The 27,173-nt window shown below is 48.7% G+C and overlaps 1 protein-coding gene across 1 annotated transcript in view; it reads right to left on the bottom strand.

Annotated features, from left to right (window-relative positions):
* CCDC180 (coiled-coil domain containing 180) overlaps window positions 1–24,705 on the bottom strand; it is a 67,030-nt gene extending 42,325 nt beyond the window's left edge. Inside the window, exons 1-15 of the mRNA XM_027550214.1 lie at window positions 24,701–24,705; window positions 24,553–24,629; window positions 23,326–23,368; window positions 22,684–22,774; window positions 15,383–15,470; window positions 15,077–15,152; window positions 14,725–14,815; window positions 13,300–13,490; window positions 10,300–10,388; window positions 6,934–7,043; window positions 5,786–5,914; window positions 5,568–5,678; window positions 5,353–5,448; window positions 3,260–3,423; window positions 1,385–1,504 (exon numbers count right to left, since the gene is read on the bottom strand). Coding sequence (XP_027406015.1) covers window positions 1,385–1,504; window positions 3,260–3,423; window positions 5,353–5,448; window positions 5,568–5,678; window positions 5,786–5,914; window positions 6,934–7,043; window positions 10,300–10,388; window positions 13,300–13,490; window positions 14,725–14,815; window positions 15,077–15,152; window positions 15,383–15,470; window positions 22,684–22,774; window positions 23,326–23,368; window positions 24,553–24,629; window positions 24,701–24,705 — 1,481 coding nt within the window. The remainder of the gene's footprint in view (window positions 1–1,384; window positions 1,505–3,259; window positions 3,424–5,352; window positions 5,449–5,567; window positions 5,679–5,785; window positions 5,915–6,933; window positions 7,044–10,299; window positions 10,389–13,299; window positions 13,491–14,724; window positions 14,816–15,076; window positions 15,153–15,382; window positions 15,471–22,683; window positions 22,775–23,325; window positions 23,369–24,552; window positions 24,630–24,700) is intronic.
* Between the last annotated feature and the right edge of the window lie 2,468 nt (window positions 24,706–27,173).

The raw sequence follows: 27,173 nt of genomic DNA, 5'->3' as shown, positions 1-27,173 counted from the left end.
AGTTTGAGCAAACTCCAGGAGATAATGAAAGACAGGGAAGCCTGAAGTGCTGCAGTCCATGGGGTCACAACGAGTTAGACACAACTGAGTGACTCAACAACAACGTGTGTGGACCAAACACTGATGACCAGACTCCCCAGGCTTGGCTCTGGGTGGGCTTCCTTGGCTTTCTGTTGATGGGCAAGATCCCCAAGAAAGACTAAGTTTTTCCCACCTTTATGAACAGGGACTCAATGTCAGAAATAAGTGAAGTCATGTGTGTGTGTGCTAATTTGCTTCAGTTGTGTCCAACTCTTTGTGACCCCATGGACTATAGCCTGCCAGCCTCCTCTGTCCATGGGATTCTCCAGGCAAGAATACTGGAGTGTGTTACCACACCCTCTTCCAGGGGATCTTCCTGACCAATGAATCAAACCTGCGTTTCTTATGGCTCCTGCATTGGCAGGAGGGTTCTTTATCACTAGCGTCACCTGGGGAAGCCCAAGTGGAGTCATAGAAAACAACAAAAGCACTTTTCCTTGTGTTGAGATTTTTATCCACCTTGTCAATTTCATGCTTGCATGAAGATATGGCTGCACCTGGGGCAGGAGATGCCCATCCTGGTAGAGTCTCTCTGGCTCGAGTTGTGTAGAGTCCTAACAGTCATTAACATCCTAGGAGAACTTGGGCCCTGTGGTGAGGTGATAGGAAAAACCTGTATCTCAGAGTGACCAGAATGAAAGGGACCAGTGAGGTGCATGGCTTCCAGCACATGAAATGTCTCTGCCTCGCAGGACCATGCAGGCTCCATCCTGCTGCTGAGGGTAGACGCTACAGACTCCCAGGGCTGTGGGATTCCAGATCTAGAACATTCAGCATGCCCCCATCAAGCAGCTTATCATGGGATCAGAGCTGGTGAACACAAATCTAAGCAAAGCATCTGTCCACAGCCTCTCACAGGTCCCTTGTCTGATGACAGCAGCCTCCTTATCAACCTCTGGGCCTTCAGCTTCATATCCCTCCATCCACGCTCCAAACTGCAGAGCTGATGGACCCACTCCATTCCTCACTGCCCTCAGGAAAAAGTCCACCCCCTGACCTGGCTCCCCCCCGACTCCCCCACTCTCCTCTGACCTCACCCATCGCCACTGCCTCCTTCCAAGCTCTTTGGCAGAGTCACACTAAACTTCTTTCTGCAGCAAATGTGTCACATTCCCTGTTGCCACTGGGGCTGGGACACCCCAGAACGTAGAACCAGGTGACCAGCCCAGGGCCAGAGAACTGGGAGATGGCCTGGTCTGGAGGATAACACCTCAAGAGAAAAGTCAGCAGTAAGGACTCTGCCTGCCTCCCCCATGGACCCCCAAAGGTGCCCTCCCCAGAGGGCCCTCCCCTCCTGCTGTACCAGATGGTGCACAGATGGTCCAGTCGCTTTTGCTGCAGGCTGCTCTGGTTCTTCATCATGGTCTCAAGCTCTTTCTTCACAGCCGGAGGAGTCTGGATTCTCTCACTGGCCATGAACTCACTGGGTGTCCAGACACATTGGACCATGGACAGAAGAGGAGGGGCAGGGTGGGTGGGAGAGAAGGCATGAGACTCACGGTAAGAACATTCAGCACCCTGACACCACTCCCAACCCCTTCCCCACATCCAGGCCCCAGGGATACAGGAAAGGAGGGAAGAGAGGGAGGGAGGGTGAGGGAGGGAAGAACAGAGGGGTCGGCAGGCACAGCTCAGGTGTGGATCCTGACTGCTGCCTCCAGCTCTGTGACCTTGGACAAGTCGCCCCTTCCCTGAAACTTGGTTTCCTCTTCTGTCAAGGTAATGACAATACCTTCCTCAAGTGGTACTTGTGAGGACCCTACCAGATAATGCGAGCAAAACCATTAGCACCATGCCTCACTCCTGGGAAATGCCCAGTAAATGTCACCTCTTCCCATCACTGTCCATGATGGTTACTGATGTCTGAACCTCCCAGATCCAAGCCCAGGCCTGGACCAGGTACTTTCCATAGAGCATCTTGTTGATCATCACCGAAACCGTCACCAGTCCATCATAGTATCTGCAGACAAAGCCTGCGAATGTTTAAGCCCTTGACCAAGGTCACAAAGAAAATACAGGGGCAGTCAGACCTCGATACACTTCTCCATCCGTCCTAGAGTCAGACTCCGGTGGTCTCCATTTAGAAATGTGGGTGGACAGCGGGCCTCCTGCCACCACACCTACAGCACAGACAGATACTCTCTGGTGACTTTAGACATCTTGGTTCCAAGTGTCCCTTTCTTAGCAAAAGAAAGCCTTCTTTGCTGGCCAAAACCTCCATGGCCTTTGTGTCAGTATTAACAAGAGTGCCACCTGATGGGGGAAGCTTGGAGATGGGCCCTCTCTTCACCCTCCCTCCCAGGAGTGAAACTTGCTCCCACAGGGTGGGAAGTGGCCCAAGCCTGAGGGATGGCCATTCTCCTTGGCCCAGTAACAGTAAAGAGTGGACAGTGGGCAGGTAATCAGGCTAACATTTTCAAACCACTTGTACAGTGGGCTTCAGCTAGTAAAGAATCCACCTGCTGTGCGGGAAACCTGGGTTTGATCTCTGGATTGGGAAGATCCCCTGGAGAAGGGTAAGGCTACCCACTCCAGTATTCTGGCCTGAAGAATTCCATGGACTGTATAGTCAATGGGGTCACAAAGAGTTGGACACGACTGAGCAAATTTCACTTTCCTTTTTGGGCTTCCCTTGTGGCTCAGATGGTAAAGAATCTACCTGTAATGCAGGAGACCCAGGTTTGATCCCCAGGTCGGGAAGACCCCAGAGAAGGCAATGACAACTCACTCCAGTATTCCTGCCTAGAGAATCCCATGGACAGAGGAGCCCAGTGGGCTATATACTCCACGGAGTCACAAAGAGTCAGACACGATTGAGTGAATAGCACTTTCATTTTCAAGAAGATGCGTATGAGAAAATGTGTATGAAGAAAATAAGATACAAATCTACACACGCAGTATGGGTCTAAAAAAGCCTGGAAGAAAATACCAAAATATCAGCTGTGCTTCTCACTGTGATGAGAAATTAATGGTGACTTTAAATTTTTCCTTATACTTGTATCTATTTTGACTCTAAGGGAAAAAAAAAGCACCTATTACTTTTCCCATCAGAAAAAGCAACCGCATTTTAAAGTAATGACAAAGGAAGGGAGACCGCACTCTGCTCACTGACCCACGCTGGTGGGGGCACAGGGTGGGGTGGGGGGGGAGAGCCTCTGCGGTGTGGGCAGCCACTGACCTGAAATCCTGCACCAGATACTCCTTCTTGAGAGCCTTCCAGGCATCCATCAGGCCCTGCCAGCGGCGGTGGCTATCAAGCTCCTGCTGCAGCCTGGCTTCCATCAGGTTGACGAACAGCTTGGCGAGAGCCCTCCGGTTGCCCAGCAGGGCGTGGTTTATGATCTGCGGTCACAGGTGGGCAGGTTCTAGATGGAGCGGGGGCTCTCCAAGGTCAGAACAAGGCTCAGTAGGAGAGGGGTGGTGGGCAGCTGGAGAGGGGCCGGGTGAGCTGTGGGCTGAGTGCCGAGCAGGGTGGTGGGAGCATCTGAGGAGTACTGGGGAGGGGAGGTCACTGGGCACTCAAGGAAGCTGCCCGGGGCTCAGCAGCTACAGACAGTGACAAGGGTCTATCCTGAAGGCTTAACGGTGAATCCTGGTCAGGTGAGTTTCAACCCAGCTCCAAGGCCATCTCAGACTGTTTAAAAAGGTGATTCTAAATTCATTAGAGTTAAGCACTTCAGTGGGCTCTCAGTGTCTAGCTGTTCTTTTTATAAATTTGCTCCAACAACAGAATGCTCATGTTACCAGGGACCAGTCACACATGGTTGTGACGAGAACCAGTACCCAATGACCAAATAAGGTCAGAGCTAGAACACTCTTTAGCAGTCCTCCCAGCAGTCCTCACGAGGGCATGGCAGTGAAGATGATTCTTCACTGGGTGGTACTCATCTGCCATCCAGCCTCCACAGTCCCTCCAATGAGACTAGCCTCTCCCATGTCCCCAAGGACTGGAACAGCCAAAAATGTTCCATACATGTCCCAGAGCCCTCTGTGCACTGCCCTGGAGCAGGGCTGAGAACTGCTATACACAGCGGGCAGAAATTCCAGCACTGAAATTCCACTGGGAGCTGAGGTTTGATGCCAGCTGTTCCTAGCTGGGGGGCGTTGGCAAGTATTTCCTGAACCTCCATATCTGTAGCCATAATGTGAAGATGATGCTCTTCACAGCACAGGGTACTGCTGGAGTTAAAAGACATAGATGCACACAGAGCAAGGAGAAAGCACCGGTTGTTCCGTGGACGATAAGCCTAGTGAAGTCAAACGCTGAAATGTAACTGGGAGACTGCTAACTCTGACACACCTAGTCGAGCAAGTGGTTAATTCAAAGTGAGGAACTCTTGCATGTCTCAAATGAAAGCCACTGCTGAGCCCTCTCATGTAGCCCTCCCAACAAGCACTATCTTGTGATACTCAGATGCCTGAGTATCACTGTCCTCATTTTACGGACATGGAGTTCCAGGTGCAGCAATTTTGGGAGCATTCATGACTGGACTGTGGAGGAGGGGGCCTGTGCTTACTCCCTGTCCACGCTTTGTCCAGGACCCCAAGGCACACCCCTGGGCTGGCACCCATCTGTGTTTCTGAACACTGTGCTGCTTCTACTCTGCGTGCTGCCAGGAGGGCCGTTACCTGACAAGCCCAGCTTTCTGCACCAGACCCAGAAACCCACATAAGAAAATGTGCCTCTGAGTAGCCAGAAGAAGTGTCCTGTCATAAATAACATTGATTTTCTTGTTTGTTTTCTTTTTTAATCCCAAAGGAAGCATTTGGGGGAGGCTGGGGTGTGGACAGTGAAGCAGTGGGAACAGAGCCAGAGGGGCAAGCATGGTTCAGCAACAGGCACTGACAGACAGCAGGAGGACAGAGAAGAACCACTGGAAAGACTGGACATACAGAGCATCCTGAGGTCACTCATGAGTGCACACACCACCCTGAGTCCACAACAGCTGTGAGACCATGCTTCTGTCACACACTGCACTGCACATGGCAGCTGAGACACAGCCCCGAAGGTGCTCGCAGAATCAGCGTCAGTCAAACTGCTGACACTGCATTAGGTTCACTGGGATGAACATGGCAGGGAAGTACAAAATGTACTGCAGGGATTTCCATTGGAAGTACTTAACAAAGACTCTGGTTCTGAACTCAAGTGGCCAACCTGAGTTACTTGGAAATGTTACATATGAGAAGCCCATCATTGCTGAGACCCAGGATCTAGGGCATCCTGTGGTCCTGCTCTTGCAGGCTGATCCCGTTCACGTGAAAACCACTCACCATGGCTTCTTTATTGATCAGCCTATACACGTCGGGCTGCATGAGGTAGGAAGTTTTCTCTATGATTTCCACATATTTCTTCAACACGCTTTTTAGCTAGAAATGACAAGGCACCACAGTGAGTGACTCTCTTCTCCTAGAGGACTGAAAACAGGTGATGCCCCATAAATTGCACAAGCGACAGTCACCCAGAGCCCATCTGGAGGCAAGCTCACTTTATCTACCCGGGAGAACTCAAGTGAGTGCAGTGTCTCATCCAGCTCCTTGATCTCCTGCTTCTGCAGCAGGAACTTCTCGGCCACCTGATCCCTCAGCTCCAACAGGGTCTGTGCAGAGAAGTTTGGGTTGGACTCTCAGAATGGGTGGGACACAGGGAAGGAGGAGCAGGAGCGGACACAAGCGGGGCAGGCCCCACCATGAGGGAGACGCCTACTTGGATGGTGTAGTCTTTGAGGTTGCTGTCGTTTTCCACCTTTTTGAAGAGATTGTTCACATCCTCATCAGACTCAGCCAGCTTTTTTAAAAGAAGTGCTCCTGGTTCCAAGATGAGAGGTTCCATTTCCTAAAAGAGGCCAGGGAGGGCGAGGGCTATGGTATCAACACCTCTGGGACAGGAAGGACTCCTCCCCAACCCTATAGTAGGGAAGCGCCAGCTGTGGTCCCCTCTCAAAAACAGTAACTCGTAACTAGACCTAAAGAGTTAAGGTTTACTCATTGTTCCCAGCCATAGCACAAGGGCAGCACCATTTGGGACACATATCACGTGTGAGCCCTTGTCCTCAGACTCACTTGGTCCTCATCACAGCCTGTGAAGTAGGTGCTGACCTTATGCCTGGCCTGTGGTTGGTGCTCAACAAGTATTCATTAAAGAAGTGGCCAAAGAAATAATTCCAAGAGTACTTCAGATGAGGGAACTGAGGCTCAGTTAGGTTGTGTGACCACAGGCACAGAGCTCATGGTGAGAGCAGAGCTCACGTCCAGTTGGGATTTATTAGAAAAGTGATGAGCAGGCTGGAAGAATGCCTTCTTGGTGCTTTGGGTCTACAGCCATCTCCCAGGATCCAGGGAATTCACACAGAAAGTGGAGAGTGTGATTTAGGGCCTAGAGATATGGACCCAAAAGGGCAAAAAAGGTCTCTTTAGGGAATATTCCAGGGATCAGTCTGGTTACAGACAAGGTCTCTGGAAAGGAATGGGGAGCCAAGTAAGGGCACTGCCTAAGGGCAGGACGTTTGGCCCATTGTTAGCAGGACTGAGCAGGGTGATCCAAGACTTGGCTTAAGCATCAGACCCAGAGTCCAATTCCCACTTGGCCCTTATGTGCCAAATCAGGCAGGACTTTCTGGGCCTTACCTGTAAAATGGGGGTTGTAACAGTACCTGATATATAGGGCTGTGCTCACCATCAGCACTTGCCATGAGCCATCCAAACATGACTCCTGCAATTCTGTCTACACCATTCCGTCTACACTGTGGTGAGCCACTGAGGACCTGGGGGGAGGGGCAGTGGGTGCTGTACAGAGCCCACCCTCCCGTTGGAGGCGCCCAGGAACAGAAGGGGAGTGAGAGGGAAAATTCTCACCATCCCAATCTGAGCGATCTCCTCCTTAAAGCTCGCCAGGGCACTCTCGTAGCCCCTCCTCTTGGAATCTCCTTGCTTTTGAAAGGTGGTGCTGCTGATCCTCTCAGGAACTAGAGAACAACAGAGGTGATGAGGTTGCCCTCAGAGCGTCAAGGTGAGGTCAGAGCACCCAGGGGAAGACGGCAAGTGCCTGGGTTCAGGAGATGCCCATCCCCAAAGCAGGCCAGCAGTATCAGAGTCTTAAGGAGAAAGAAGGTGATCCTTAAGTGCTATAGGGAATTAAGTCTTGCACATACAACTGAATGCTGGAAAAATGTTCCAAATGGTATGTATAGAATAGGGCCATCTAGGTTTTAATTAAAAGTTTTATAGAAGAAAATACATACACAGATAAGAATTACTGACACTTAACAGCACTTACCACTCGCTAGGTCTTGTTCTAAGTCAATTACTCCTCGGGATGAAGCCGAGAGGCAGGTTCTATTTCCCTGTGCCCTGCTGTCCCCTGAATACCTGTGGGACCCTGGACACTATGTGGTCTCTTGGGCAGTGGACACTCTTGGGAAGAGAATGCGTGCTACTGTGAAGGTGGACTTTTCACTTTCTGCTTTATCTCTTTCCTTTGTTTTTCTATATTGAGCAAGTACTACTTTTTTAATCACAAGGAAAAAGAGCTTCCATATCGGGATAAAGTCAAACTAGGGTAATGTGGTATGAAGGAAAAGAAAGAAAGAAAGTGAAGTCACTCAGTCATTTCTGACTCTTTGTAACCGCATGCACTGTAGCCCACTAGGCTCCTCTGTCCATGGAATATTCCAGGTAAGAGTACTGGAGTGGATTGCCATTTCCTTCTCCAGGGGATCTTCCTGACCCAGGGATCAAACCTGGGTCCCCTGCATTGCAGGCAGACGCTTTACCATCTGAGCCACCAGGGAAGTACAATGTGTGTGTGAAGGTGTGAAGGAAGGCAATGTCAACTGAAAGATCCTTCCCTGAAATCACAGAAAATCGAGCTACAGTACACCCTTTACCAACTGGTCTCATCAGTCAGTGCTCCCTGTGCAGGCGGCCCCCTTCCTCCCCCAGCTCCCTGCACTGAGGAGAAGGTCCAGGGGAAAGGGTGACAAGGGTTCAAGGGACAAGGGTTCAGGGGACAAGGCTGAGGAGAGGAGGTTCAGGGGAAAGACCCAGAGGACAAGGCTGAGGGGAAGAGGTTCAGGGGACAGGCTGAGGAGAGGAGGTTCAGGGGAAAGACCCAGAGGACAAGGCTGAGGGGAAGAGGTTCAGGGGACAAGGCTGAGGGGAGGAGGTTCAGGGGAAAGACCCAGAGGACAAGGCTGAGGGGAAGAGGTTCAGGGGACAAGGCTGAGGAGAGGAGGTTCAGGGGAAAGACCCAGAGGACAAGGCTGAGGGGAAGAGGTTCAGGGGACAGGCTGAGGAGAGGAGGTTCAGGGGAAAGACCCAGAGGACAAGGCTGAGGGGAAGAGGTTCAGGGGACAAGGCTGAGGAGAGGAGGCTCAGGGGAAAGACCCAGAGGACAAGGCTGAGGGGAAGAGGTTCAGGGGACAAGGCTGAGGGGAGGAGGTTCAGGGGACAATGCTGAGGAGAGGAGGTTCAGGGGAAAGACCCAGAGGACAAGGCTGAGGGGAAGAGGTTCAGGGGACAAGGCTGAGGAGAGGAGGCTCAGGGGAAAGACCCAGAGGACAAGGCTGAGGGGAAGAGGTTCAGGGGACAAGGCTGAGGGGAGGAGGTTCAGGGGACAATGCTGAGGAGAGGAGGTTCAGGGGAAAGACCCAGAGGACAAGGCTGAGGGGAAGAGGTTCAGGGGACAAGGCTGAGGAGAGGAGGCTCAGGGGAAAGACCCAGAGGACAAGGCTGAGGGGAAGAGGTTCAGGGGACAAGGCTGAGGGGAGGAGGTTCAGGGGACAATGCTGAGGAGAGGAGGTTCAGGGGAAAGACCCAGAGGACAAGGCTGAGGGGAGGAGGTTCAGGGGAAAGACCCAGAGGACAAGGCTGAGGAGAGGAGGTTCAGGGGACAAGGCTGAGGGGAGGAGGTTCAGGGGACAATGCTGAGGAGAGGAGGTTCAGGGGAAAGACCCAGAGGACAAGGCTGAGGGGAAGAGGTTCAGGGGACAAGGCTGAGGGGAGGAGGTTCAGGGGAAAGACCCAGAGGACAAGGCTGAGGGGAAGAGGTTCAGGGGACAAGGCTGAGGAGAGGAGGTTCAGGGGAAAGACCCAGAGGACAAGGCTGAGGGGAAGAGGTTCAGGGGACAGGCTGAGGAGAGGAGGTTCAGGGGAAAGACCCAGAGGACAAGGCTGAGGGGAAGAGGTTCAGGGGACAAGGCTGAGGAGAGGAGGCTCAGGGGAAAGACCCAGAGGACAAGGCTGAGGGGAAGAGGTTCAGGGGACAAGGCTGAGGGGAGGAGGTTCAGGGGACAATGCTGAGGAGAGGAGGTTCAGGGGAAAGACCCAGAGGACAAGGCTGAGGGGAAGAGGTTCAGGGGACAAGGCTGAGGAGAGGAGGCTCAGGGGAAAGACCCAGAGGACAAGGCTGAGGGGAAGAGGTTCAGGGGACAAGGCTGAGGGGAGGAGGTTCAGGGGACAATGCTGAGGAGAGGAGGTTCAGGGGAAAGACCCAGAGGACAAGGCTGAGGGGAAGAGGTTCAGGGGACAAGGCTGAGGAGAGGAGGCTCAGGGGAAAGACCCAGAGGACAAGGCTGAGGGGAAGAGGTTCAGGGGACAAGGCTGAGGGGAGGAGGTTCAGGGGACAATGCTGAGGAGAGGAGGTTCAGGGGAAAGACCCAGAGGACAAGGCTGAGGGGAGGAGGTTCAGGGGAAAGACCCAGAGGACAAGGCTGAGGAGAGGAGGTTCAGGGGACAAGGCTGAGGGGAGGAGGTTCAGGGGACAATGCTGAGGAGAGGAGGTTCAGGGGAAAGACCCAGAGGACAAGGCTGAGGGGAAGAGGTTCAGGGGACAAGGCTGAGGGGAGGAGGTTCAGGGGACAATGCTGAGGAGAGGAGGTTCAGGGGAAAGACCCAGAGGACAAGGCTGAGGGGAAGAGGTTCAGGGGACAAGGCTGAGGGGAGGAGGTTCAGGGGAAAGACCCAGAGGACAAGGCTGAGGGGAAGAGGTTCAGGGGACAAGGCTGAGGCGAAGAGGTTCAGAAACAAGGCTGAGGGGAGGAAGTTCAGGGGACAGGCTGAGGGGAGGAGGTGCGGGGAAAGATCCAGAGGAGAGGGTCCAGAGGGATGGCCTCCTATGAGGCTGAGCAGAGGAACAGTGGGACCTGCAGGTGCTTCTACATTAGAGTTCCCAGGAGCTCCCCACGGAGCACTCTCTGCCCTCACAGCTGAACACAGGCTCACCAATGGTGTCCGTGAGGCCCCGGACTTCTCTGGCGTCGATGGCGTTCTCACTCTCTTGAGCTTTTTCCTTTTTGGCTATTTGCTTTTCCCTGAGACACAAGCAGAGGAAAACACTGACCCCCACAGGCCCCTTACCACCCGCTTCAGGGTAGCTCTCAGTGTCCACAGAGACCCTGGGAATTGGCAATATCCTGGGGTTATTATTGGTGTAAAAACACCCAATTCCAGAATGCCCCGAGGACGTGCCCCCAGCAAACACTGCCAGGGTATCTGCTGCCAGCAGACACACCACAGTCCTCAGATGAGAAGAGGGGCCTGCCTCAGGGAGCTTGCTCCATTCTGGCTGCACACCGAGTGTGGGTGGTGGGCATGAGCCATCTTCCACATGTGGAAACTGAGGGCCACTGGGGGGTTGGTCAGCCTGGGAATGCTGGACCGAGGCTCAGCGTTCAGCAGGCCCTCATCTGCTTCTTCAGCAACCCATTAGATGAGGCACCTGGGGTGACCCCATTGTCCAGGGTGGGGGATGCAGGAGGGAAGTCCCTGGACAAACTGGCCCTGGGATTCCCAGATCCCTGCCTGTGATGCCCAGGTCCATGATCCACAGAGTTTGGGTGAGGGAGCAGAAAGCTGGGACCCCAGAACAAACTGTCTCAGCAGGGAGGACCAGGATGGGTGAGCACAACCTCAGCTTTGGAATGAAAATCCTGGAATGTGCTGTCCACAGGATAAGTGCCCCAGAAATGCAGTTCTCAGCAACACCTGCTGTGAACCACTTTTCAGACATTGTCTGATGCAGTCCTCATGTACACCTACCACCAAGGGAGACTGCAGGGCGGCAGCTGATGGGGCCCAGGCTGACCCTCCAGAGGCAAATCTCTCAACTTTGTCAACCAAATGCCTCTGGACCAAGGCAGCTGCACTGTAGCCAGGGTACCCCGACTATGGGAGCTGCTTATGGCTCTGGCTTCTCGGTCACTTAATCCGTCAACCTGGGGACCTGGTTTATGCTAGTGGTGATCTACCCGTACCCCGAGTTCCTCTTCTACTCACCCAGATGTCCTGTCCTGGGTGAATGAATGCACAAGTTGACTGGTTTAGCTAGCTGAATTTTCAAGAAGGGGACAAGGCCCTCAGAGAGGTGCTGATGCTGAGTTAGTGACCTCAGTCACTTTGAGGGTAGCAGGGCCTGGTTGGTTATAAACACATCTCTCTTCCTGGGCAGGGACTTGTGCTCTGGATTCACATCCACAGCAGAGTGGACCTAGTCGGCACCAGGAAGCTGGCACAATGTCAGCACCCTCCATGAGAAGTACCTTTCCCCAAATACTGTCCTGTGGGTGCAAAGAGCTCCTAACTGATGTCATATCCAGTTATGGGGATGATGGGTGGTTCAAGCCTAAACTAGGGGAAAAGGGGACCTTCGGGAAGCACAGGGAGACTTCAGAAGACCCTGGGCCTAATAGAGAAGAGGTCAGCGGAGAGGAGCCTGTCCTTTAAAGGATCCAGAGTTATAATCAGGCTGCAAGACTGTCACCCTGGGAGATGGGGGGATCATGGTCAGGTCCCAGTTGTCTGTGCCTCTGGATCCTTGCATTGGGCATCAGGGACATGGGCTGGAGAGTGCTGACCTCCTGTCTGTGCCTGGGCGGCTAATGGGTCTGCCCAACAGTTCAGGGTGCTGAGTCTCAGAAGCTGTAGGGGAACTTTGCCTGGAGAGACTCGAAGGGCAGGGCAGGGGAGAGACCTTCACCCAGCAGTGGGTCAATCCCTGCTCCAACAAGGTTAAAGGGAACACAAAGGCAGATAGAGCTGGACTGACTCCCTGTCCCAAAGTCCCACACCTGAGAAGCATTTATGGTTGGTGCAGAGATGAAAGAACCTAGGGGCAGCTCAGCTCCTGCTACATTCTCCAAAGTGCCCCCCACCGAGGAAAATGCAACCCCTCCTTTTCCTTTCTTCCTACTTGAGGAGTGTGAGCTCAGGGAGCTGAAATAGCATGTTTGGGAATCTCAAGTTCAGCTCCCTGCTTCCACCCCACTGGCTCCCATCTCAGGGAATGGCTGTCCATCCAAGGACTCAGGCCAGAGACCTAGGACTCTCAGGAACCCTCTTCTCCCACCCAATCTGTCACCTGGTGCCCTGGGTTCTGCCTCCAAAATAAACCCAAAGTGCCCTGCTGACCCTCTCACAGCCCTACAGAGCTGACATGGACTACCTTGGCCTCCTCCCTGGCCTCTCTGCCTCTGCTTGCAGCCCCCCACATTCTGCACACCACTGCTTGAAAATCTTTAAAAAAAAACAACCCTGAGGGAAAGGGTAGGGAGAGAGGTGGGAAAGGGGTTCAAGAATGAGGGGACACATGTAAACCTGTGGTTGATTCATGTTGATATATGAATAAACTATCACAATATTGTAATTATGTTCCAATTAAAATAAATTAATTAAAAAAGAATAAAAGAAATCCTGTACCCATTAAAAAAAAATGCAAATCACTGCTCACTAGTCACTCCAGTGAAGTTCGAAATACTGACTGTGGCCAGCAAGCCTCTCCTGGCCTCATCTCCCACTCCTCTCCCCAGGCCCGCTGATTTCTTCTGGAGAAGATCAAACTGGTACTGCCTCAGAGCCTCGCCCTGTGCTTCCCTGCCCTCATCCTCTGGTTTCAGTGGAAGTTTCCTGACTCCTGTCCCCCACCACCCTGACCTCGATGTCAGAACCTTTCCATCTTCGGGGAGACCTGCTTATTTATTTACTGCTGAGTTCAAGTTCCAGGAGTTTGGGATCTGCATACCTGGTGCCTGTCAAAGGGAGAGGGAGGGAGAGAAGGAAAAGCAAACAGCCCTGCAAAGTAGACATTATTATTATTTCCATCTCTCAGAGGAGGTACCTGGGATTTCATTCCCATCTGGTACTCATCTTGTGGGAGCTCTTCTTGAGTTTTTGAAAATCCTGACCACCCCTGGTGTGTGGGGTTGTGGCCTGGAAAGCAGGACCTACCTGTAAAGAACAGGGTTTTCTGTGGTCCAGTCATTGGGTAGGCTGCGCATCCACTTCCGCTGCCGAGGAGACATCATCTCGCCTTCACGGACATCCACCTTCTTCACCAAGGGCTTCCTGCTGTCCTTTGGGATCATGGAACGCTCCACAGCTCGCTTCCTAGAGGATGCCAGGGAGCGGACCAGCTGCACCTGAATCCATGCAAGAACCCGGTGAAGGCAGCTGGAACTGTAGACTCCCTAGCACCCAGGCTGCCTGCGCTACCTTAGAAGCTCAAGTGCGAGCCTGCCAGCAAGAAGGCACTTTGAGGGAGGCCCTCAACCCCAGGGAATACCCATGAAGGAGGGCTCTCTACTCCCCATGTTGGTCATTCAGACATTTTTGGGAGGGCATCTTTTAAGAAATTTTAATGAGAACCAAGATGTGCATTCCATCATTTTTTATAATCACAAAGAACTGAAAAAATGGAACTGTCCAACAATAGGGGATTGGTTAAGTAAACCCAGTATCTCCATTCAATGCAATGTTAGGAATTTATTAAAAATGAGACTTACAAAGGATTTTTTATGACATGAGGAAATGCTTATGATATGATATACAACAAAACCTAGTAATTAAGAGCATAAAAGAAAATTATGATGAAAATTATATATTGTGATTTCAAAATTTTAAACCCATGGAGAAACAATGAGGAGAAAATATGCCAAAGGTTAAGAATGGTTGCTTCCAGGGAGCAGGATCATGTGAGTAATCTCTACAGTCTCTTTATACTAATATAATTTCCAAGCCCTCCACAAAGAGCATTACTTAGGACTCAAAGTAGGAATAAAAATCCCCTTTAAACAAGCAGTACAGAACTTCAAAAGAAGGGTTTGAGTATGTTTTTCTTTTAAGATGTCATCTGTGCAGTTTTTTAGACATGACAAGGCAATGCCAACTGCTTATATAATTATCAAGAGGGCATTACTTTAATAAATTACAGGAAGTCCTATATCAAAAACTAGGCAGCCACTAAACATTGTGAAGTACATGACTTTGCACTGACACAGAAAGCTCTCTGAGATATTGCAAACAGGGAAAAAGGAGGTTTTAATGCACTGCTATAGAATCACACCCACTTTTTAAACAGAAAAATCAGAGATGCTTTCATGCATAGAAAAAAGATTCAGGACACCCAAAGGTTAATTTTGGCTATTTCTGAGTAATTTAAATTTTAATATAGATTTTGCAATTTTCAGGAACAGACATTCTAATTTTGTATTCCTACATTTTAGGAAACAATAAGAATTATTTTTCATCAACACAATTTCAAAGCCCTTATTTCATCAGGTTCCCAGGCAAGGAAGTCTTCTAAGGGAGGGAAGCTTCCGGGAAGCTGAGGGAAGCAGGGGACCAGGAAAAGGGGAAATAAAAGGACAGGCCTACCTCAGCCTCGAAGATCTGCTGGTAGACCTTCCCGCTGGGAATCTGGGTCACCTTCCCCACGGAAGACATCTTGGCGTCGAGCTGGACACCCCTGCAGGGAAGCCGTTGTCTACGGGTTGGTCTCAGACCAGGCGGATACTGAAAAGCCTCTCCACCCGCCTCCAAGGAAAAGTCCTCCCTGGAGGACAAGTGTCTCCAGGCAGACAGGCTGGGCGAGCCCACCGGGAATGAGGCACCCCAGCTCTAGCAGAAAGCATCAGAGCCCCTCTCAGGCCTCGGAGTTTATACTTTAAAAGAAGAATCGGAGGTGGGGGCGGGCGGAGGGGTGCGAAGAAGCAAAAAGGAAACAAACCTCAGGCACGAACCTAACTGGAACTCACGAAGGCTGGTCTCCCAGCCACGCGCCAGGTGCAAATTCGAGATTGACTCTGAGGGCAAAGTATGACGGTTACTGTTTTGTACTTGACTCTTTCAAACTCTTCCGGGAAAAGTCAACGTACCCAAAAGGTGTCAGCGCAGATCTCACCCTGGCCTTGAACTCCTGACTGGCGCTGAAAGCTGTTCGAGGACCTCCCCCGCCGCACCCACCTCCCCAAAATGGACACTCGGGTAGGAGGAGGAGGAGGAGGGAGCTGTCTGATTCTGGCCAGTTCCGTACCTACTGATTGCTGGGAAGCACAACCCCCTCCTCTCACGCCTGCTCCCCAAGCCCACCAAGGAGCGGCTGCGGTCTCAGGACAGGCCCTCTAAGCCCCACGAAGTGGAGCGAGGCCCTGTGTTCAGGGGCCCGGCTGCGGCCACACCTGCAGAAAGTACCACTCAAGCCAGCCAGGGCGAGTCCAACCTCAACTGCAACAAAACACATTTGGTCTCCAAGGCAACACAGAGGGGCGGGAGCTCCGCTGGCCCCGCCCTCACTTCCTTTCCAGGGAGGGGACTTGGTTGCCCTTAGGGACCTGAGCCCCCACATGGAGTAGTGAAATTCCGGCCAGTTTATCTGGCAGAGGGATACCTCAGGGCTGGCAAGAGCATCCAGAGCAGCATACTGAATGTTCTGAAAACTAATAGGAGACAGGAGACGCAGCTCTGAGCCGCTGTGGTCAAGAAAAACCTCCCTATCTTCTTTGTCTTGGTTAAAACCAATCTCTGCTGGAAAGTAGCATAGAGTGGTGCTTGGCTACAAATAAGAACTGGAAAGCATCTCTAAAAGAGACCATCTCTTTCTCATAAGGGCTTAGAATCCAGGCCTCAAGAGTTGAATGGAATTATAATGAAAAGGCTAATTTATAAGACCCTCGGAGAAGGCAATGGCACCCCACTCCAGTACTCTTGCCTGGAAAATCCCATGGATGGAGGGGCCTTGGTGGGCTGCAGTCCATGGGGTCACTAGGAGTCGGACACGACTGAGCGACTTCACTTTCACTTTTCACTTTCATGCATTGGAGAAGGAAATGGCAACCCACTCCAGTGTTCTTGCCTGGAGAATCCCAGGGATGGGGGAGCCTGGTGGGCTGCCATCTATGGGGTCGCACAGAGTCGGACACGACTGAAGCGACTTAGCAGCAGCAGAGGACCCTGAGTTCCATTCACCCAACTCACCATGCCACGTAACTCTCCTTAAATACAGATCTCACCTATTCACTCTTCCTCTCAAAAGGCCCTCACTGCGGCCCCCACCAAACCCAGCCACAGTCCCTAGATGACCATGGAGGCCCCCGCATCTGGCTCCCACCCTGAGTCTCCTACTTCAGCAAACTCCTCACCCTTCCTCACCCTGCTCCTCTGCTGGGATCCCTCTGTCTTTACACACCCCAACCCCCCACATACTTTCAGCCACTAACAGTGACAACATCCCATCCACCCAATCTGACCTCCTCTCCCCTTCTTCACCTCACCCCCTCTCCTCTGAATGTGCTCATACATTCAGTTCAGTTCAGTCGCTCAGTCGTGACTGACTTTTGCAACCCCATGGACAGCAGCATGCCAGGCCTCCCTGTCCATCACCAACTCCCAGAGATTACTCAAACTCATGTCCAGGGAGTAGGTGATGCCACCCAACCATCTTATCCTCTGTCATCCCCTTCTCCTCCTGCCTTTAATCTTTCCCAGCATCAGGGTCTTTTCAAATGAGTCAGTTCTTCGCATAAAGTGGCCGAAGTATTGGAATCTCACCTTCAGCATCAGTCCTTCCAATGAATATTCAGGACTGATTTCCTTTAGGATGGACTGGTTTAATCTCCTTGCAGTCCAAGGACTTCTCAAGAGTCTTATCCAACACCACAGTTCAAAAGCGTCAATTCTTCAGTGCTCAGCTTTCTTTATAGTCCAACTCTCACATCCATACATGACTACTGGAAAAACCATAGCTTTGACTAGACAGAACTTTGTTGGCAAAGTAATGTCTCTGCTTTTTAATATGCTGTCTAGGTTGGTCATAACTCTTCTTCCAAGGAGTAAGCGTCTTTTAATTTCATGGCTGCAGTAACCATCTGCAGTGATTTTGGAGTCTAAGAAAATAGTCTGTCACTGTTTCCACTGTTTCCCCATCTATTTGCCATGAAGTGATGGGGCCAGATGCCATGATCTTAGTTTTCTGAATGTTGAGTTTTAAGCCAACATTTTCACTCTCTTTCACTTTCATCAAGAGACTCTTTAGTTCTTCTTCGCTTTCTGCCATAAGGGTGGTGTCATATGCATATCTGAGATTATTGATTTTCTCCCAGCAATCTTGATTCAAGCTTGTGCTTAATCCAGCCCAGCGCTTCTCATGATGTACTCTGCATATAAGTTAAATAAGCAGGGTGACAATATCCAGCCTTGATGTACTCCTCTCCCTATTTGGAAACAGTCTGTTGTTTCATGTCCAGTTCTAACTGTTGCTTCCTGACCTGCGTACAGATTTCTCAAGAAGCAGGTCAGGTGGTCTGGTATTCCCATCTCTTTCAGAATTTTCCATAGTTTGTTGTGGTCCACACAATCAAAGGCTTCAGAATAGTCAATAAAGCAGATGTTTTTCTTGGAGAAGGCAATGGCACCCCACTCTAGTACTCTTGCCTGGAAAATCCCATGGACGGAGGAGCCTGGTAGGCTGCAGTCCTTGGGGTCATTAAGAGTCAGACACAACTGAGTGACTTCACTTTCACTTTCCACTTTCATGCATTAGAGAAGGAAATGGCAACCCACTCCAGTGTTCTTGCCTTGAGAATCCCAAGGACGGGGGAGCCTGGTGGGCTGTTGTCTATGGGGTCGCACAGAGTCGGACACGACTGAAGCGACTTAGCAGCAGCAGCAGCAGATGTTTTTCTGGAACTCTCTTGCTTTTTCCATGATCCAGAGTTGGTAATCTCTGATCTCTGGTTTCTCTGCCTTTTCTAAATCCGGCTTGAACATCTGGAAGTTCACGGTTCACATACTCTTGAAGCCTGGCTTGAAGAATTTTGAGCACTACTTTACTAGTGTGTGCAATGAGTGTAAATGCAGTAGTTTGACCATTCTTTGGCATTGCCTTTCTTTGGGATTGGAATGAAAACTGACCTTTTCCAGTCCTGTGGCCACTGCTGCATTTTCCAAATTTGCTGGCATATTGAGTGCAGCACTTTCACAGCATCATCTTTTAGGATTTGAAATAGCTCAGCTGGAATTCCATCACCTCCACTAGCTTTGTTCATAGTGATGTTTCCTAAGGCACATATGACTTCTCATTCCAGAATGTCTGGCTCTAGGTTGGTGATCACACCATCATGATTATCTGGGTCATGAAGATCTTTTTGTATAGTTCTTGTGTGTATTCTTGCCACCTTTTCTTAATATCCTCTGCTTCTGTTAGGTCCATACCATTTCTGTCCTTTATTGTGCCCATCTTTGCATGAAATGTTCTCTTGGTATCTCTAACTTTCTTGCAGAGATCTCTAGTCTTTCCCATTCTATTGTTTTCCTCTATTTCTTTGCATTGATCGCTTGTACATTGGTTGTTGTCAGATGCAGGAGTTAAGGGCATCCTATTGGAGAGTGTTTCCTGTGAGGAAGGCATGGCCTCCTATCTTTCATCCAGCTTTGATTGCCCTCAGCACAGTGTCCTGCACATAATTCAGACACACTGAATGCTTCCTGCTAAATGCAGGAACACCTGGAGTGTCCTGGCCTGACTTTCAGAGGTGGCTCTTTCCCACACACGCACCCAGAGTTCTGCATGGCCAGGGCGGAAGGTACTGTGGTGGATGCTGAACCCAGCACAGATTTCCTACAGACCTGGGGTTTCCTGACTCCTCTCAGAGGGATCCCTGTCCCAATTGCTCATAAATGCTACCTATGACAACTTCCTTAAACAAGTGGTCATTCTGTCCAGACTACTTTCAGAACTTAAGAAACAGTGAGAAGAAAGCCCTTTTATTCCCGTTCTTTGGTCCCAGGTTTTATTAACAAGGTGAAATATAACAAGTGACTGGACTCATTTTAGCTGGAAACAGAGAAAGTATGTTTACCTGAGGTTATGGATGAAAAACATGGTAAAAAATCGGAAATGTTCAGGAATTATTTGCAGTTAGCAAGATCTCTGTTTTGTCGAGGAGGTCCTGCTGGCTTGGCACTTGTACATCAGAAGCCATATTTTCCCTGCCCAGATGCTTTCTGGCACATCCATAATGTGGGGGTTTTTAATTTTTTAATGTATAGATACAAATATGTAGGCATGGATATATCAGGTATGACGTTTTGTTCAGAGTAAGCAACACACATTGTTTAAAATAGAAAAAAAAAATTGAATGGAGAAAATAAAAATAACCCATAATATCACTGCTGAGAATTTGCCTTCCTTAATTCCCAGATTTCTGGGCCTTTGTGTTTGGGTTTGGATCAAACATGAAAATTTGTGTTTGGCTTTTGGATGGCATTTGCATTACCCCTCTAACTCAAAAGTGTTATAGTTGGAAAGAATAACCAGTTGGGGATCACCTGGTGAGCCTACCTCCTGTGTTAGAGAGGCACAGGAGGTGAGAGACAGGGAATGAAGGAGTGAAGCCAAGCCTTTGGACTCTCTTTTCCTGCACCTTAACATCATATCTTCCCCCATTTGAAAATGTCTCTTGACTTGAACCTCATCCTTTTCCTTCCTCTTCCATAGGCCATCATCCATCTTCTCTATAGTCCATAGAAAGAAGACCAAGAAGCACCACTCAAAGAGCTAATATTTATTGAGAGGGTTTAATAGTCTCAATAACTATGAGAGGGGGTACCACAATTAACCCATATTACAGATGAAGAAACTGAAGCTCAGAGAGTTGGTAACTTGGCCAAGATCTCTGAGATAGGAAATGGTTAAATCCAGGATATGAATCTAGACCATGTAATTCAGAGTCTTGAACCCAACACTATACCATCTGACTTTGGGATTTGCCAGAAAAAAAGTTCTGGATCCAATTGATAGGATTTTTGCGTTGAATCATAGTACATGTACTGAAAAGTATGGAAATCATAAGTGTATAGTTTAATAAATTATCCAGGGGGAAACACACCAGGTAACCAGTACCATAAGAAGTAGAACATTACCAGCTCTCCAGGAGCCCCCCATGTGTACCCATCCCAAGTCACTGCCCTTTCCTCCCCAAGGGTAGCAGATACTCTAACTCCTGAATTAGTTTTGCTTGTTTTTGAACTTCAGTGGAATCATACAGAATGTTGGACTTTTATGTTGGACTACTTTCATTATATTTCTAAGTTCCAAATATCTTTTTTAATGTGGCTGTAGTTCACTTTTATTTCTGTATAGCATTCCATTACAAAAATATATAACCCACTGCATAATATTTATCCTTTTTATTATTGATGTACATTCCAGTTTAGAGAATTACCAAATAATGCTGTTCTGAACATTCTTTTGCATGGTGAACATATGTAGGCATTTCTATTCTATTTCTATTCATATTTTCATATATTTAAGGCTATTTTCATTTCCTTTTGTGTGAACTCTGGGTTCATGTCTTTTGCCAGTTTTTCTACTGTGTGTTTGTTCTTTTTCTTATCAGTTTCTAGGAGCTGTTTGCATTTTTGGCATGTGAGCCCCTTTTTAATATGATTTGCAAATATTCACAGTTTATAATTTCTTCCTTTTTATTATGAAGGTTGGTTTGGGTTTTTTTGTGTGTGTTTTTGTTCATTTGTTTTGCTATGTATTGTTAAGATGTTGCTAAGTCGCTTCAGTCGTGTCCGACTTTGTGAGACCCCATGGACTGCAGCCCACCAGGCTCCCCCATCCCTGGGATTCTCCAGGCAACAGTACTGGAGTGGGGTGCCATTGTTAAGATGTTACTTCTCCACAAATTGACCCATAGATTTATATAATCACAATAAAGTATCTAAGCAGATATCTAGTGAAAGTGAAAGTCACTCCGACTCTTTGCCAGCCCATGACTACACAGTCCATGGAATTCTCCAGGCCAGAATATGGGAGTGGGTAGTCTTTCCCCTCTCCAGAGAATCTTCCCAATCCAGGGATTGAACCCAGGTCTCCCACATTGCAGGCAAATCTTTACCAGCTGAACCACAAGGGAAGCACAAGAATATTGGAGTGGGTAGCCTATCCCTTCTCCATATCCCGACCTAGGTATTGAACTGGGGTCTCCTCCATTGCAGGTGGATTCTTTACAAATTGAGCTATCAGGGAAGCCCATATTTGTCCAGATATCTGGTGAACACTGACTATTCAATTTCAAATTTTCCATAGAAATGCCAATTACCAAGAATAGTCAAGACAAGCTCAAAGAAGAATAAACTTGGATGGCTTACACAACCGGATATTAAGCCTTTGTATAAAGCTACAGTCAACAGGGTAAAATGCCGTAGTAGTACAAGGAAAAACACCAGGAGAAACAGAGTCCAGCCCAGACCCACATATGTGAACATTTATGTCATATATACTAAAGTGACCCAGCAGAGCAATGGGGAGAAGATAGTTTCAATAAATAGCCCAGGGTCACTGGTTATTCATATGGGAAAGAAATTAATCTTGACTTCCATTTCACACCATAGACAAAAATCAATTCCAGGTGGATTTTAAATCTAAATGGGGACATTTAAAATAATAGCAATTGTAGTAGATATCATAGGAGAATATTTTCAGGACCTTGGAGCATAAAGACAAAAATTAATAAACTTGACCTTATTAAAATTAAGAACTTCACTTCATCAAAAAGCACCCTCAAGAGAGTAAGAAAGCAAGAACAGAATGAGAATAAACATGTGTCATAAGGAAAAAGCCTCATAAAGGATATGTAACTGATTTCCATGAATTAATAAGATGAAAGAGACAATATACCTGAAAAAAAATGGGCAAAAGATTTGACTAGGTATTTCATAGAAAGATAACCAACAGGACATGAAAAGCTGTACAACATCATTATTCATCAGGAAAATGCAAATGAAAACCACAATGAAACACCACTACACCTATACCAGAATGACTGAAAAATGCTGACAATACCAATTGTTGGTGAAGATCTGAGCAACTGGAATGCTCATACACCGCTGTGTGTATAAACTCCTACAACCACTTTTGAAAATTCTTTGGTAGTATTTCCTAAAAATGAACTTACACATACTCAATGACCCAAAAATTCCACTCTTGGGTAAATACTTCAGCTCAGTAAGAATATGACAAAATTATGAAATTTTAAAGTGTGACAATACATTTTAAAGTTGAGGGAGAAATACAAATGTGATACCGCCTCTCCAGACTTTCCAGACTCACCAGATCCAGCACCGCATAGACTCCCTGCCAAGTGCTTTGGGGCGCCTGCGCAGCTCCAGAGACTTGGGGTACTCAGAGGTGGCATATGGTGGTGGTGGGTGGGGGAGAGGATGGCAAAGAACACACATCCTGAGTGGAGCTGCTGGTTCAGTGAGCAGTGTGCTCAGTAAGGCTCAGCGGGAGCAAGCTGGGCTAGAGCTCCCCACCTCATAGCTCACTCTCTTACCGTCCCCAGGAGTGCCAAACCTCAGGAACTTCTCCTCAGTGCATGACGTCCTTTCTTCTGGGCAGAGCACCTCCAAGTACCATCTAAAGAAGACATGGGGAAAAGTTTCCAGGTGTAGGCCTCTCTCCCTAGGAGTATCAGGTGGATGAGGAATCTCCCTTAGGGCTGGCACTGCCCTCTCTTTCAATAATCCAGACCTCCTGGGAGGCAGCAAACCCTGGGGACAGGGACTGGGCTGCTGGTGGAATCTCTAAGCCTCCCTAGGACCTTAGGCCACCAGTCCTGCTTCAAAACTCAGTTTCCTTAAATGTCAGAGCCTGGGTGGAGCCAAATTGGAGGTTCCCAAATGCTTCATTGATAGCAACAAACTCTATGTTCATTTGAAACTGCTCAGAAGAAACTGGAGTGGAGGCCCAAGGTGACTGACACAAGGGCTTCCTCTGAGGCCCACAGAGCCTTCTGAGCTCAGAGGAACCCGCTGGCATCTGGACGGTTTGGATCATTTGAGTTCTCCAATAGAAGGGATTTGCTCTCATACTGCTCCCATTATTCACAAATTTCTCCTTCCTTTTTTCCCCCTCCCTTGAGGAAGAGTTCCCTAAATTTTCAAAAGCTGGTTGCAAAGACGACTCACAAAGCCAGGAGCTGCTCATCAGGGCTGAGTGGAGGCTGGAGGTCTAGAAAGAGAGGAGGGGGTGGGGCCAGAGGGAAAGGGGCACCAGATGGGGCGCAGTTAGTTTCTCACTTAAAGTCTGAAAAATTCCAGTCTTGTCTAGATAAACAGGAGGAGGGGTGTGTTTGGTCTGTGGGCAGGAAGGGGACAGTTTGAGGGTAGGAGGCCCCGGTAAGGGGATAAAAAGGTGGCAGCTGGCCATTCCAGGAGGGGATGCCGAGCTGGCAGAATCAACAGCTCTCTGGCTTTCGTGCTGGTCCATCCTGCCGGCACTTAGCTTCCTCCAGGTGTCGGGCTGGGTGGAGGTTCCTTTCTTCACTAAACCAGCCGGTCTCTCCTCAAGAAGTCAGGCCTCGGCTCTTCTCCTGTCTTCATTCCATACTCCAGGGGAGGGCATCCTGCCTGCACCACGAATGGGCACTGCTGGGGACTCTCATGGGCCAGGTGAACAAATGAACAGACTGCCAAGCCTTGGGTCTAAAGGGCAGGACCAGGGACATAAGACACCCAGCCCTGTTTCCTGGCTGGCAAAGCAGCAGAGCTGCTGGACTGCAAAGCTGCAGGAGGTTTTGGTCTGAAGCTGGAGTCAGTCTCCCCCTCAGATGGTACCACGGAGGAGAAAGAGATCTGCTGCTGCTAAGTCGCTTCAGTCGTGTCCGACTCTGTGCGACCCCATAGACGGCAGCCCACCAGGCTCCCCCGTCCCTGGGATTCTCCAGGCAAGAACACTGGAGTGGGTTGCCATTTCCTTCTCCAAGAAAGAGATCTAGGTTCCTTCAAGTCCCTTTCTGCCTGAGTTTCAGCTCCCTTGTCTGCCACCCATGTCCTGCATTGAGGCCCCGCCCAGGTCCACGTCCTGTTTTGTGGTTGTGCACTGCCCCCTCGAGGTCACCTGTGGTAGTGCAACATGAGGGAGGGTGGTTGGGGATCCTAGAGATGGGCTAGAGGACTCTTTCTGAAGAACACTGGCTGTCTTCCTCCTAGGGGAATCAGATCAACCTCCAAAAAAAGGAATATTCCTCTATGAAAAGAATAAGGTGAACAGTTGTGGCACTCACTGGTGGGGAGTGGTAGCGGAGTGGAAATCAGAGACCCTCTGGGCAGGATACTCTCTGCTCTGTCCTCTGCGTCTTACACTTACTAGAAGAGTTTGGTAACAAAAGTGGGAGACCCGTTGACTCGACATACGGGGGAAGGGGGCTGGCATCAAGGACACCTTCCCGGAGCAGGCGCTATTTACACCCATCTCTGAGAACAGGTAGGACCTGGACGGAACGAAGACGGAGGGGTCCCTGGGGTGCCTGTTAAATGTTTCACCTGAATGACTGAAACCTACGACATTTTCAAAGGTGTGTGTGTTTTTAGTCACTCAGTCATGTCTGACTCTTTGTGGCTCCATGGACTGTAGCCTGCCAGGCTCCTCTGCCCAAAGAATTTTCCAGGCAAGGATACCAGAGTGGGGTGCCATTTCCTATTTCAGGGAATCTTCCCGACCCAGGGATGGAGCCCGCATCTCTTGCATCTCCTGTGTTGGCAGGCAGATTCTTTAGCGCTAGTGCTACCATATCCTCTAAAGTCAGCTAATTATAGATGTGTTTGATTAAATAACCAGGAACTATAATCTCACCAACCTGACATGTGGGACCATCACAAGTTGTAATAATTCTTTTGTACATATTGTAAATATAAGATGCTAAGCTGGTCTAATATTTTCTTCCATTCCTTGAGTTATCTTTCACTTTCCTGATAGTGTCGTCTGATGCACAAGTTTATCATATTTGCTGCTGCTAAGTCACTTCAGTCGTGTCTGACTCTGTGTGACCCCATAGACAGCAGCCCACCAGGCTCCCCCGTCCCTGGGATTCTCCAGGCAAGTACACTGGAGTGGGTTGCCATTTCCTTCTCCAATGCGTGAAAGTGAAAAGTGAAAATGAAGACACTCAGTTGTGTCCGACCCTTAGCGACCCCATGGACTGCAGCCTACCAGGCTCCTCCATCCATGGGATTTTCCAGGCAAGAGTACTGGAGTGGGGTGCCATTGCCTTCTCCATCATATTTACTAAGTCTTAATAGATTGTCTTATAACTTACATATTCTTTTTCTTTTTTTGCTTGTGCTTTGGATGTTGTATCTAAGAATCCTTTCAGTTTAGTTCAGTCTACTGTTGCTACTTGGCTGTTCTTCACATGGGTGCTGGTTGAAGAAGAATAATATATTAGTTCTAAATAGAGTTATAATGATTCTTAATATTTGTAAATGTTCAAAATAACTATTTTGGAATAAAAAATTTCTAACAGTTTTAAAAACTGGAATGATGATATGATCTGAACATGAAAAAAATCTATGTCACAAGGATAATGGTAATTATATATTAATATGTCAAAAGCCATACCTAGTCCATAGTCAAAGCAGCCATCTACTATGTAGGAAATACTGTTTAATCTGGAGTTATGTAGTGTTTATGAAAAGTCAGAATAGCCAATCACCACCTTCCCAGTGTAATACATCAGATTAGTCCTCTGGTTTCTTGAGCCTTTTGATATTATTGCCTGGGAGAAGGAATTATTGCCTAAGTGGCTAATGAGTACTGAAATTATAAACAAACAGTCCAGCTCCAGGTACTTGATGTGGACTTTTGGAGAAAATGTAGACTCAGTTCAGTTCAGTTGCTCAGTCGTGTCTGACTTTGTGACCCCATGGACTGCAGCACACCAGGCTTCCCCGTACATCACCAACTCCAGGAGCTTGCTCAAACTCATGTCCACTGAGTTGGTAATGCCACCTAACCATCTCATGTTCTGTCGACCCCTTTTCCTCCTGCCTTCAATTTTTCCCAGCATCAGGGTCTTCTCAAATGAGTCAGTTCTTCGCATTATGTGGCCACAGTATTGGAGCTTCAGCTTCAGCTTCTGTCCTTCTGATGAATATTCAGGACTGGTTTCCTTTAGGATGGACTGGTTTGATCTCCTTGCAGTCCAAGGGACTCTCAAGAGTCTTCTCCAACACCACACAGTTCAGAAGCATCAATTCTTCAGCACTCACCCTTCTTTATGGTCCAACTCTCACTTCCATACATGACTACTGGAAAAAACCATAGCTTTGACTATACAGACCTTTGTCGATAAATTAATGTCTCTGCTTTTTAATATGTTGTTTAGGTTGGTCATAGTTTTTCTTCCAAGGAGCAAGCGTCTTTTGATTTCATGGCTGCAGTCACCATCTGCAGTGATTTTGGAGTCCAAGAAAATAAAGTCTGTCACTGTTTCCATTGTTTCCCCATCTATTTGCCATGAAGTGATGGGTCTGGATACCATGATCTTCTTTTTTGAATGTTGAGTTTTAAGCCAGCTTTTTTACCCTCCTCTTTCACCTTCATCAAGAGGCTCTTTAGTTCCTCTTCACTTTCTACCATAAGGATGGTGTCATCTGCATATCTGAGGTTATCGATACTTCTCCTGGCAATCTTGATTTCAGCTTATGCTTTATCTGGTCCAGCATTTCACATGATGTACTCTGCATATAAATTAAATAAGCAGGGTGACAATATACAGCTTTGACATACTCCTTTCCCAATTTGAAACAGTCCATTGTTTCATGTCTGGTTCTAACTCTTGCTTCTTGACCTGCATACAAGTTTCTCAGAAGGCAGGTAAGGTAGTCTGGTATTCCCATCTCTTTAAGAATTTTCCACAGTTTGTTGTGATCTACACAATCAAAAGCTTTAGCATAGTCAATGAAGCAGAAGTAGATGTTCTTTGGGAATTCTCTTGCTTTTTCTATGATCCAACAGATGTTGGCAATTTGATCTC

The sequence above is a fragment of the Bos indicus x Bos taurus genome, chromosome 8 (genome assembly GCF_003369695.1).
Source record: "Bos indicus x Bos taurus breed Angus x Brahman F1 hybrid chromosome 8, Bos_hybrid_MaternalHap_v2.0, whole genome shotgun sequence".
Taxonomy (NCBI): domain Eukaryota; kingdom Metazoa; phylum Chordata; class Mammalia; order Artiodactyla; family Bovidae; genus Bos; species Bos indicus x Bos taurus.
This window is presented reverse-complemented; position numbering and strand designations above follow the sequence as displayed.